The sequence below is a fragment of the Rattus rattus genome, chromosome 12 (genome assembly GCF_011064425.1).
Source record: "Rattus rattus isolate New Zealand chromosome 12, Rrattus_CSIRO_v1, whole genome shotgun sequence".
Taxonomy (NCBI): domain Eukaryota; kingdom Metazoa; phylum Chordata; class Mammalia; order Rodentia; family Muridae; genus Rattus; species Rattus rattus.
The window spans coordinates 61,807,358-61,820,491 of record NC_046165.1 but is presented as its reverse complement, the minus strand read 5'-3'; the positions used below and the strand labels follow the sequence as shown (position 1 = coordinate 61,820,491).

The following is a 13,134-nucleotide window of genomic DNA, read 5'->3' as shown; positions in this document are numbered from 1 at the left end:
GGGCCCTCTGTGTCCTGCCACCATACACTCTCTTGAACTCAATTAAGTTGTCACATGAAAGAACACATCACACAATATCCTCTGATCCAATTGATAAGATATAATTTGCCCATCTAGACAACACAAAATCCTATACACATCCATCCCTTAAGAATAGTCATAACAACCTGTATTATGTACAGAGAGGAATCTTAACATCCGCCGCCATGTTCTCTTGGCTCCCTCCTCCTCGCTCCAGCCTCATCTGCCTCTCTAAAACTTTTCTCCCGCCCATCCTTCCTTCCCATCCAACGACAGGCCTCATTCTATCCTGCCCCTGCCTTCACCTGCATAATGACATCAACCTACATTGCCCCAAAACGCAATAGCAATGGGATCGGCTGTTGTTCAAAAGTTCAGGAAAGCATATCTGCTTGTCATGCTAAGACTGGTTCAGTCAGTCACTCTGGAAGTATAGACCTTAATGTTTAGCTAGACGTCCCCATTACCAGGTGCTAGGTACTGTGGAAACTTCGTTTATCAGTTCTGAAAGGTAGGTAATGCAGCAGAAACCAGATGGTGTGGGCTAGCTCGGGCAAGGCTGGTTTGTGGCCCTGCTTTGGAGAGAAAGGTGTGAGGGTTCCTATGCAAGTAGCATGGAGACATCCAAGTGGCTGTCTAGCATCCCAAAGTCTACGAACAAGCAGAATGGTCCCGTTCCCCTGTCCTGTCTTCCATAGCACAAAAGTACCACACGATCTGATCTGGTCAACGGAATCGTAGCAGGATCCTGTACCCAGTCAGCTGGAGAGAAAGTCTAAAGCCACGCCAGGGAAACTAAGGCTTGGGCCCACGATAGAGTTGTGAGGCGACAACATGGTTGTTAAGTGACTAGGGTCCCTAAGGTGTCTATTTAACAAATCAAATTGCACCTGGCCTCCAGGTTCTCCCAGCATCCCTCAGTCCCTACCTGTTACAGGGTATGGCTGGCACACCTCAGCTTTCTAGCCCAGGGGCTGGGCTGCTTTTCCCTCAGTCTCTTTCCTATATAATCCAGACATTTTGGTTGACCTTTCTCTCTGCCCTCCTCTCTGCCCCTTCTCTGCATTCTCTCTCTCTCTCTCTCTCTCTCTCTCTCTCTCTCTCTCTCTCTCTCTCTCTCTCTCTCTCTGTCTCTGTGTGTGTCTCCCTCACTCTCTCCCTGTCTGGATAGCAACTTTACTGACCTCGTCCCCAGAGACTGGTGACACTGCCCTAGAGTTGCCCACAATAAACCTGCTTTTACACTTTTAACTTGGCCTGAATTGACTTACTAAGTCAGCGGGGAAACCCGATAACAGTCACTGGGGAGACTTGGGGTTCAGATAGCCCTTGCTCTTCTCTAGCCCAAGGGCCTTAGCAACTCAGCAGCTTAGCCACAAAATGGGTAAGATACACCCTGAGCATTTTGTTTCAAAGATTAAATGAGATCACACAAAGGCTTTAGGATAGTACTTGGCAAGCAATAATGACTTAATAAATGTTTGGGTTGTGTTTCTTTTTTCTTGAGTTTATGCAAAAAAACCAAATCAAACAAAACAAAACAAAACAAAACAAAAAAACAAAAAAAAACAAAAAACAAACAAAAAAAAACACCGCACGTCTAAAGGCTGGGAAAATCTGTGGGAGCATTGGAAGCCAGGGCTGGCTGCGCATCCTTTCTTGGGGAAGGCCTGGCCTCCCCTCTGCCTTCCTTAACATCTGAGCTGCTCCACGGTATCAGGAGAAACTCTAATCCTGTAGCCACAGGAGGAGCGACCTGAGCTAATTGAAAGCAGGTCCTGTCACCGTGGCAGCTTCCAGCCTCTCTGGAGGCATGGGGCGGTCATTGTGGGGTTGCTTTTGCTGTGTTGTGCCGTGATGGAAGAGGTGTTCTGTGGAGTCCTTGGAAAAGACGGAAGATCGATGTGATAAAGGCAGGGCACACCTGGGCGCAGCCCCTCTCTCCTCCAGGGAGGTCCGGGAACTGTTGATGTCTGTTAATTACTCACATTTCCTCTTCTTCCCCTCAAATACTTGATTTCCTGCTCAGTGCTACAGAGATGCGCATGTAACCCTCATGCCCAACAACTGTTTGAGAGCTGTGCTCGGGTCGCTCAGGAGAGCACCAGCAGGCACTCAGATGCTCCCCAGGGCTGGCTGGGGCAGCACCTCAGCCTCTCCTGGCTCCAGGTTCATACAACATAAAGGCAATGCAGGCCCTGGTCTTGTCTTCCACCTGCTTGATCTTGGCTGCAATGTATGCTTCTCAGCCCCAGCTCGCTCTCCCAGGCTGGGCGGCCTGCCTTTTGCAGGCTGTAAACACTCCACCATCCACACAGGCTTCAGCCTTTGTTCCTGCTCTCTGGGAAACCTTTATGTGGCTGCAGGAGATGGCACAAGGCTCAGGGCCTCGACAACTCTAGGATGGGAAATGGAACTCCCACTTCCTGGCTTTTTCACGTCCAGGCTCTCCTGTCTACCTGTGGGCTTTCTTGAAATTTCTGCCCTGTTTTTATCTCCTGGGTACACCACCTGTGCCTCTGGCCTGTGGTGCCCTCCATTTTGAGATATAAAGACTTAGGCATGAGCCAAGAGGGAGGTGGCTTCTGGCATGCTTGTCCTCAAAAGGAACCTGGGGCCAGAGGTAAGAAATGCAAATAAGTATCTGAAACTTCCTAGCTGGTGGCTAGGAAGGGGCCGTGGAGAGGAGGGGAAGATGGGGTCAGTGTGGCCAGACATGTGCTGAGCATACGGCTAGGATGTAGGCATAGCAGAGAGAAGGGCTTCAGGTCCCTATGCTAGAGCCTCTCTTCCTCTGCCTCTGCCTCTGCCTCTGCCCCTCTGCCCCTCTGCCCCTCTGCCCCTCTGCCCCTCTGCCCCTCTGCCCCTCTGCCCCTCTGCCTCTGCCTCTGCCTCTGTCTCTCTGTCTCTGCCTCTCTTCCTCTGCCTCTCTGCACCCATCTAACTCTCTCTGTTGCTCTCTTTTTTTCTGCATCTCTGCCTCTCTGCCCTCTGCCTCTCTGCCTCTGCCTCTCTGCCTGTCTCTGCCCCTCTGCCTCCTCTGCCCCTCTGCCCCTCTGCCCCTCTGCCTCTCTGCCTCTCTGCCTCTCTGCCTCTCTGCCCCTGCCACTCTTAGCGGGGAACTGGCTCTGGTGTCTTGATTTTCTTCTTTTTAAAATGCAGGCTGCAATCTCAGCCACTTCAAGGGCTGAACTGGGACTAAATGAGCTTGTGTACTCAAATCTTTACAAAAGAACTCCTGTTAGTTCGCTCACTCCTGGCCTCTGGCTATGTGTGCACCCTGTGAGGGGTCTGGGTCTTAAAGGGACCACCTCATTTCTCTGACAAGTTCTTTACCCAGCATTCCTTCTGCTTCATCTACTCCTGTTTTCCTGACAGAAGCCATCCGTAATGCCTCGACCAAGCTTCGTCATTGTCCTGTCCAAAACCAAGCCCTTTTGCATTTGAGTTGAAAATTGACTGGTGTTTAGCAAAGTTGTATGTCTCCGAAGTCAGGAGTTCAAGGCATCCTGGGAGAGGGCAGCTCTATTTTGGTAGCTGTGGAGCCTTCTTTTGAAGAGCTGTGGCACAGGGAAGGGACTGCTTCCGCTTCATCTGTGCTGTTGCTAGGGTGACGCCAACATATAAGGAAATGTAAGGAAGCCAAGCGGGCAGAAAGGGCGAGCTCCCCAAATGGCCAGAATAACCCCGTGATGGTTCTCTAAGCCAATCATGATGGATTTTCATAATTCGAATCTGGATGGAAAGCCACACATCAGATAACCACACAAGTGCAAGGCATTATCTAAATGTCCACACAAATCGGCCTACCCCGCCCCCTCCCTCTCATATTTGGTAGAAGCTGCCATGCCTGACACACGAGGTTTGATTCTTGGGACCCACACGGTGGAAGGAGGGAACCGACTCCAGTCCTCTGGACTTCACCTCCCACACCAATAAATAAACGTTAAAAGCATGTTCCAGTGTTTATACCTTCTACAGGTAGCCCTAACTTCTTGTTAACCCCCATCACAAGATGCAATTCTGTTTCTTCATTCTAGGCACATACTACATTGGGTTTACAATTTTATATCTGTGTTCCCCACCTAAATCATGAAAGTCTCCCCTGTGGCTATGGTTATGTTTAAAGCTGCAGTCTGCGGTGACACGGGCTGTACACCTCATGACTAAGAGAGCACTGTTCATCGGGAATCTTCCCAAACAGACCCCCTAGCACTTTATACACATCAACTGCTCAGACATTGTGAGTGAGTGGGAAGGGTCACAGTGACCCCAGCCGTCCTCCAGTTGGGTAACAGAGTTGAGATGAGAAGTTAAGGCACATTTTGGCCTAACATTAGCAAAGCCCTCCTTCAATTGGCATAGTGTAAAGGGAGAGATACGACTTTCCTTATTTAGAAGAAACTAGGCAAGCTGATGGACAACCAAGGTTTTCCTAACACTGTCCACCATAGAAACTAATAGCCTCCTTTTCCTCTCTAAAACTTGAAATCACAAACTCTAGGATCATGGATTCCATTCAGTTAGAATTTGGCTTCTCTTCCTGCCATGGCAATATATATCGTTACTGTTTCTCTTAGTGGAATAACTATCACTTCATACACTCACCCATCCATCCACTCACTCATCCCACCCATCCATGCATCCACTTCCCACCCATCCGTCCACTCATGCACTCATTTATCCACATATTCATCCGTCCATCCACTCAACCATTGGCCCACCTATCCATCCATCCATCCATCCATCCATCCATCCATCCATCCATCCATCAATCCATCCATCCATCCCTCCATCCATCTACCTAAGCAGCCATCTGTCCACCCATTCATTCATTCCTGTGTGCTCCCAGGTGAGCTTTCTGTGGAGGAGGCCCAGGACCCTTTCCTGGTGAGCATCCACATCATCGCAGACCCAGGGGAGTCACAGCCACTGCAGGAGGCCATCGACAAGGTTTTGGCATGGGTTCACCCTGATCTCCCACTGTTCCGAGTGTCTGAGCGGCGCACAAGCAGGCGAAGACGGAAGTCTCCCAAGGGTGCACAGCCAGCGCTGGCGGTGGTGCTGTTCCTGCAGGAGGAGTACGGAGAGGAGCAGATCCTACAGGTGCACAGGGTGCTGCAGCGGCCGCCCTGGCGCCACCATCACACAGAACGAGTGCACGGCCGCTTCATACCCTACCTGCCTTGCAGTCAGGACTTCTTTACTCTGGCTCCCGGGACCCCGCTGTGGGCAATCAGGCCAGTGCACTACGGTAAGGAAATCGTGCGCTTCACCATCTACTGTCGCCATAACAGCTACGCTGACAGCCTCCGCTTCTATGAGCTGATCTTGCGGCGGAGCCCCAGCCAACGGAAAGCAGACTTCTGCATCTTCCCCATCTTCTCCAATCTGGATGTGGACATCCAGTTCTCCCTGAAAAGACTACCCTGCGACCAGAAGCCAGTGCCCACCGACTCCTCGGTGCTGGAGTTCCGAGTGAAGGACATCGGGCAACTGGTACCCCTCCTTCCCAACCCCTGCAGCCCCATCAGTGAGGGGCGCTGGCAGACTGAGGACCATGATGGCAACAAGATCCTTCTGCAGGTACAGAGGTCGTCTGACATCTGTCTGTCTGTTTGTCTGCGAGTCCGTTGTGCCAGAAAGCCGTGTAGAAGTTACACAGCCAAGTTAGGGCAAAGAATAACACAATGGCCGTGTCCATCCTAGAGTAGTAGGGTATCCCTCACTCTTCCCATCTAGAGCAGAGGTATAAAGATCTCTCTGCCCTGCAGTGGTGTGGGTCTCCGTAGACGCATGAGCAGTTCTTCCAGGTGTCGTCCTAGGCTGAGCACTCCTAACACTCATGGCCCTGTTGGGGTGGAAGCACCCAGGCTTGTCACCTGGGGAACTTGCTGATAAAGAGCCCTTAATTTGATCTTCCACACCACGGGGAGGTTCCTCAAGTATGTTCTCTACAAAAGAAGCCCAGAGGTTTGAAAATTGTGCCAAGTCTATAGACAAGATTATGAATCTCTTCACCGCCCCCTCCCCTTCTGTTTTCCACACGCGCTGCCACAGGAGGTTGTTACAATCGGTGATCTATTAGGTAACCCCAGGTCACCTAGAGATGACCGCTGTTGATAGGACCTCCTTTCGAAGGATTTTCAGACTTCCTTTCGAAGAATGTGGCTCTGTTATTAAATAAACACTAGCCTTTGCTCTCTAATCTTCTTTGAAATGTGAGAAAAACAATTCTGTATTTGAACACTGACAAATTTGTATGCAAAGTTTAACAGCCACACAGGTAAAAGTTAAGGGCGTGCAGAAGTCATATGTGTACTGGGGGGCCCAGGTAGAGGTGATGACTGTCATGAATTGTCTTGGTCCTTCTAATAGTGCAAAAGAAAGAACAGTCTAGAAGGTTTGGCCTGGGCCCTGACTCACAGGAAACTCTGAAAGGATATCAAAGGTGATCCACATATTTTGTTGACTATAAAGTCTACATAGGTGTGGGATTTTGAAGACCAATGGTTGAAAGAGAAAGAAAAAAATTCTCTTCTTGGGACTAAGGAATGTAGAGTTTCTCTCTAAGCCAGTTTAGTAGCAGCAAGTTAAATACCACAGGCAGGGGCAACAAATTGCCCCTCCCAGTTTTGGAGAATGGTCACTGTTCACCTACAGAGAACAGCCTCCGGCTCTAACTCGAGCCACACACAAAATTTTTATTTCAGTCTTTAACAAAATTATAATATTCAGGTCACAAGGGGAAGGGCACTGAAGAAAGTTTTTATTTTACGCACAGTTCTCTTTCTTTCTTTCTTCCATTCTTTCTTTCTTCCTGTAACCAAGTATTCCTACAGTCATCACTGCTGATGAGATGCTGGGAGAGACAGAAAGTTAAGGGAGGAAGAATTTATTTGGGCTCACAATGAGAGTACACACAGCCATTGTGTCAGGGAGGGCTTAGCCCCAGGAAGCTTGAAGCTGTGCCCTCTGGAGGCTGAGGCTGCCCACTCATATCTCAGCAGATCCGGAAGAGCCTAAGAAATGACTACACTCCTGGTTCTCTTTTTATTTAGCGTGGGACCCCAGCAGGGACAAATGGTGCCAACTACATTCAGAGTGAGTCTTCCCTTCTCGGTCAAACCTCTAAGATTCTCACAGACACCTCCACAGGTCAGAGCAGGCACTTCTTAGTGCAATCAAGTTGACAGTCAGAACTAGCCATTACAGTTCCCTAAAACTCTTTTCAGATATACTTTTTAAGATAAAGTTTTGAACCGTGGATGTAGTTATACACTGTAGAAAACCTTGATCAGTGGATGTAGTTATACACCGTAGAAACCCTCAACAGCATAGTTCGCCAGCTGCCTTGTTTAGACTGAGATCACATTTAGCTTCTTCCCTCCTCATCCTTGTCCAGACTCTGGATCGGAACCTCTTCCTCCTCTGTAGCTCTTCTAGAGGAGAGGGATTATTTGCTTTTTGGTTTTTTGTTTGTTTTCTATAAACAACGCAGCCCCTCCCTGAGCTCTGTATTGCTCAAGAAGAGAAGGTATTAGTTAAAACAAGGTCCAGAATGGCTATAGTATCTTCTCTTTTGCATACTCATAAGTACATACCACATTTTTTAAAAAGATGACTGATCATTACACATACTCAGCAAGGAGAGGACAGCAACTCGATACAGAAGAATTTGAAGTAGAGTAATGTTGACGTGGGCACAGGCCTTTGCCGCTCTTCTGAAGGACCCAAGTTTGGTTCGCAGCCTCCACGTTGGGTGGCTCACAACCACTTGTAAGTCCAGCTCCTGTGAATCCAACACCTAATCTCTGAGGGACCCTCACCCTTGTGCACCGACCCACGACAGGCACACACAGAAGAATAAATAAAAATGCATCTTTCTACGATGTAAAAAGCAAAGCAGCCCTACACAAAGAGTTGCTACTGTCAAAATGAGCTTCAAGGCAGAGTCCTGAGAATGTCTTCCCCGAGAGACACAGTGCCACACAGAGTAGCTGCCTCAGTCACGTACATGCAGCCTGGACACTGACGAGACACTCAATCCCAGAGTACTCATAGCCACAACGCCGACAGCTGTCACCAACCTTCATGGCATTGCCCGTATCACACACTGCTGGAATCCTTAGGTCATGAGGAAAGTCGATCAGGCCTAACTGTAGCCAGACTCAGCCAATCCGCAGGGTGCCTTCTCCAGGCCAGGCACTGTGACCTCTGGATGCAGCCAGGCAGAAGTCACTGCTTTAGTGAGATTAACTTCTGCAGGGGAGGCAGATAGCAAAAACGAGGTATAATAAAAATTATAGAGAGTTTTCAGTTGGCTCTAGCCAAGCCAGAACGGCCCTTGTGTGCTAAGACACACACCAAAAACTTTGGAAATGTGGATAAACTCCTCTGGGATGAGATGATCATACTCACTTTTCAAGTTTACTTTTCTGCCTTCGCATAGTATACATCATACAAAACACAGTGTTTTGAAAACTCCAAGATGCAGACCCTTCTTGTCTGATCCTGGTGCACTGCTTAGCTGAAGTATTTATTGTGAGAATTACGACTGTTACAGATCTCTGTAGCTGCTTCAACTGCTGCAATGGCAGATAACAAAGAAAAGCAAAGCCAATACCTGGGGCTGCTAGGCCAGGCTGCACCTTAGTCACTGTGTGATGCCTCCTGTTTACTACAACTTTCTAAAGCACTAGCTGCACAGGTTTCTTGTTCTATAAATTCCATGTAAATAAGATGGTTTCCAGTGTTGCCCTTCTCCGAATGGGTGGCATTCATGTACTGAAAAATCATTTAATCGTCTATGAGAAACTGCTTCCATTGAAGCATGTAAGTGGGGGCTGAGGATAAGGGTGAAGCTTCCCCTTCTGTGACAAGTGCTGTTCAGGTCTATATTTTGCCAAGACATACCCTCCCCAGAAGGCCTTGGCTGAAAGCCCCTCTACCCCATGCACAGTTATAGCTGACGCAGCCCAGCCTCCTTAACTGTAGCTGGTGCACTGTCTTTGGCTGACCCAGTGTGGCTTCCCTGGATGTGACTGGTGCATTCAGGTTGTCTGTGCCCCTGGCACAGACATAGACATTAGGAACTAGAGTTTGGAAAGAAAAACTACTCCCCTTTCTGGTGGCTAAACCCCCCATATGCAAAACTTGGAATGAGACAACAGCTGTATTTTCCACCAGGGAGGGGAAAGTGTCCCACTTTGAGTGGGACAGAACAGGCTCTCACCTGTGGAGAGGAGACTAGAGAACTGTAGGACAAGGCCTCATGTAGCCTACTGTCCCCACAGGTCCAAGAGCTTGTCTGCAGCCACACAGCAGTAGCTATCTCCTCAGTGCATTAGCTACTTCTGTCATGGCTGCAACTTGTCAGGGAAAAGAGAGTTTCTTCTCACAGTTGAATGGGCTGCAGCCCATCCTGGTGAGTGACAAAAGCAGAAAGCAGCAGGTGATGTTGCCTCTGTGATCAGGAGGCAGAGAACCAACAGGAAGTGGGGGTGCAGCTATCAAACCTGAAATCTCTCTCCCAGGGGCTCCCTCATGAACCCATGGGGACATTTCCCAACCAAACCCCAATGCTCTGTACAACTGGAATTTAACCTCAAGTAAATGAATTCTCCCTTCTTCACAGTACATGTGGCTTTTTGTTTATGATAACCAACAAAGGAGTACACAAAATGCAGCACTGACCTCCATCTTTGGAGAGAACTAGCTATAAGGAAGGAGGGATGACTGGGATTTAAAAATACGCAGGGGCTTGGCCTGGACATTAACTGCAGGTTAAAAGGCAGTCTCTACGGAAAAGATAACAATGTATTTTATTACCCTATGATGTGGTCTCTTCATGAGGAAAGTTTTGCAAAGTGTTTGCCTTCACTGCAGGCACATTAAAAAATAATTATGGGTTTAGGCTCCCAACCAATTGGACATCTAATGGAGCCAGGAAGGCTCTCAGCCTAGACATCAGCAACGCAAACACTTCTGTTGGCCTGGCCCTCCGTGGCCATGTATGCTGACTGCCACTCACCCTTCAAAATCAAGTGTGTTTTTAAAAATATTTAAAATTTTATTTACCTGCATGTGTGTCTGTGCACCCCATATGTGAGTGCCCAAGGATGATACCAGGGAAGGGCATCAGCTCTCCTGAGGGTAGAGTTACAGCCAACTGTGAGCTGCCATGTGGGTGCTGGGGCTCGAACCTGGGTCCTGGAAAAGCATTCAGTGCTCTAAACTACTGCCCTATATCTCTAGCCCTATGAAGTGTTCTGCCTCTTTAAACAATATTTTTATGTATGTGAGTGCTCTATTTGCATGCCTGCATGACAGAAGAGGGCATCAGACCCCATTACAGATGGTTGTGAGCCACCATGTGGGTGCTGTGATTTGAACTCAGGACCTCTGGAAGAGCAGTCAGTGCTCTTAACCACTGAGCCATCTCTCCAGCCCCAGTGTTCTACCTATCACAGGAGTCTGAAAGCATGCGCTCTAAAAGGAAAGACTCAACTACTGGACAAATGTATATTAGTCAGAAGGAGTACAGGTCCTCTGAGTCCAGCCAGTTATCACTGAACTCAGCAATTCTCCTGTTCCATGTGAGACACTGGGTTGTTTTAGAGAGAAACAATGTGTGTGTGTGTGTGTGTGTGTGTGTGTGTGTGTGTGTGTGTGTGTGTGTTTGTGTGTGTGTTATATTTATATATGTGTGTGCACTTGTGTTTATATGAGTATACATGTGTATATAAACATATATGTGTATATATGTGTGTGTGTATATAAATATATATATGTATATATATATATATATATATATATATATATTGCCCTGACACAGAGATGAGATTTTTTGCCCTCCCATCTCAGACCCAGCATGCCTCAGAGTGTCCTCAAACTGCCATCATAGTGTGCTGCCATAAGCACACCCGAGGGGAGAGTTTTTCCAGCAGGGATTATCATTGCTTACCTCATAGTATGGAGATATCTTCAGCCAAAAACAGCTAATGGGATGCTCACTCCTGGGGAGGGAGAGCAGACCCTCTTCCTAAAACAAATCTCTACAGGAACCCCACACCACAGTTGCCACGGGGCTTCCTTGATTGAGTTCTCTTGGGCGTTACAAGCATCATTTCAATAATCTTTGTTATGTTGTGTGTCTAATAACCTCTCTATCTGCTACTTAGACTCACTTCAAAACTCAAACCACAGTTATGCTAAATGGCTCTACATACTATATGAAGGTGTGAAGACCACAGGGTTTACCTTGGCACTTTCACGGTCTACTGGCATGTACACAGATGATATTAATCTGTTAATAACTGTGTGTTTAGTTTTTATGTACTATCTTCTTGGAGCTGTGTCTCTATTCCTTCATAAAAGGACAGGTTGGGCAGTCTCCTTAGACCACCACCTCATATAGCCAGCTCCTCCTAGCCAGTGTAGGTAATTCTGCCCTAATATCACATGGCCTTGTGGTTTGGAGGACCAGCAGAGTATATGGACTAGGGAGTGAGAACTCCTCAGTGACCATGAGAAAACCATCATCCATGCTGACCCTAGTGCAGCTGCTTGGAAGGTGAACTTCTGCAGTCCATGTTCTGGAAGTAAGTCCATTCAGGGTAAAAAAGCTCTTGCTTATCCCTGGGATGTCATGACATCTAGTTTCCTCCTCCCCAGAGAAAAAAAAAAAAAAGCCATCAGATACTAAAGTGTTGCCTCATGCTATTGAGGAAAAAACAGTGAGTAAATGATTTTAGTAAAGATGGGTTTGTCTATGTAGCAAACACAGGCAAACACAGAGGTCTGAGTAAGTTATTTCAAGTTTGTAAAGAATGAGAATTGGATATGATGTATATGATATTGAAAATTCTAAGATCAAAGTCCAATACACTGAAGTCCAACCAGTGGAGTTATTGACAGGTTCTTATTAAATAAAAATGTATGCTTGACAATGTCTTGTTTTTCCCAAGTTTTATGTAAATATTGCACAGAAATCACAGTGCCAGATTGGAATAAATAATCTTCTGTGTGTTCCATACCCATGGCTATGCTGATGTGTCAAAGGAATCAAAACAGGAGGGAGTCAGTGAGGTCCCAGGGGACTGTAGGACATCTCAAATGTTCTAAGTCTGTGGCAAGGCATCTATTCTCTTGTTCAGGAAGGCCATGGAGACCTCACCTGGTGATTCTAACCAGTGTCAGGTCTACAAGAAGCAGACCAACCCAGGAAAATTTTCCCTAATGCTTCTGTGGTGGTTTGAATATGCTTGGCCCAGGGAGTGGCACTATTTGGAGGTGTGACCCTGTTGGAGTAGGTGTGGCCTTCTTGGAGGAAGTGTGTCACTGTGGGCATGGGCTTTAAGACCCTTGTCCTAGCTGCCTGAAAGCCAGTCTTCTAGCTGCCTTCAGTACAAGAGGTAGAACTCTCCTGGATGCTGGAGATGATGATAATGGACTGAACCTCAGAACCTGTAAGCCAGTCCCAATTACATGTTGTCCTTTATAAGAGTTGCCTTGGTCATGGTGCCTGCTCACACAGTAAAACCCTAAGACAGCTTCCAAGCAAAACCATGGTCAAGCAAGGCTGCTACCTTAACTTCAAATGAAATGAACAACTAGCCAAAGAGAGTCTGGAGGAGCCAAAGGTCACTCCCAAATCCAAGTGACCCCCGAGGATCAGATCTTCAATTGGCCTTAACAGAAAAAAACCGGCTATCCAGGAGTAGTGCTGCACACCTTTATTTCCAACACTCAGGGGCAGAGGCAGGTGGATCTCATTAAGTTCAAGGCCAGTATGATCTACATAGAGAGTTCCAGGACAGCCAGGGGACATAGGATTTGTCTCACAAAACCAACAGAACAAAGCCAGTTAATGGCCACCAACATAGTCTTCAACATCCAGCATAAAAATATAACCAAAGACTAAAATGATTAGTGTGGTTTTTAACAGTCCCATGGATTGCACTCCCTAAATTTATCCACCACTCTCTATAAAATATCACGTACACACCTATGTCTTACTAATGACTTTTCTTCTTGATAAGAAAGCTGCGTAGATGTAATACATCAGAGCTGAGCTCCGTTCAACACTGCAGTACCTACCTGCAGCCAAGA

The 13,134-nt window shown here is 47.4% G+C and overlaps 1 protein-coding gene across 1 annotated transcript in view; it reads left to right on the top strand.

Moving 5' to 3' along the window:
* Nucleotides 1–13,134, top strand: part of Fam124a (family with sequence similarity 124 member A) — a 56,814-nt gene that overhangs the window by 29,700 nt on the left and 13,980 nt on the right. Inside the window, exon 3 of the mRNA XM_032917661.1 lies at nucleotides 4,874–5,607. Coding sequence (XP_032773552.1) covers nucleotides 4,874–5,607 — 734 coding nt within the window. The remainder of the gene's footprint in view (nucleotides 1–4,873; nucleotides 5,608–13,134) is intronic.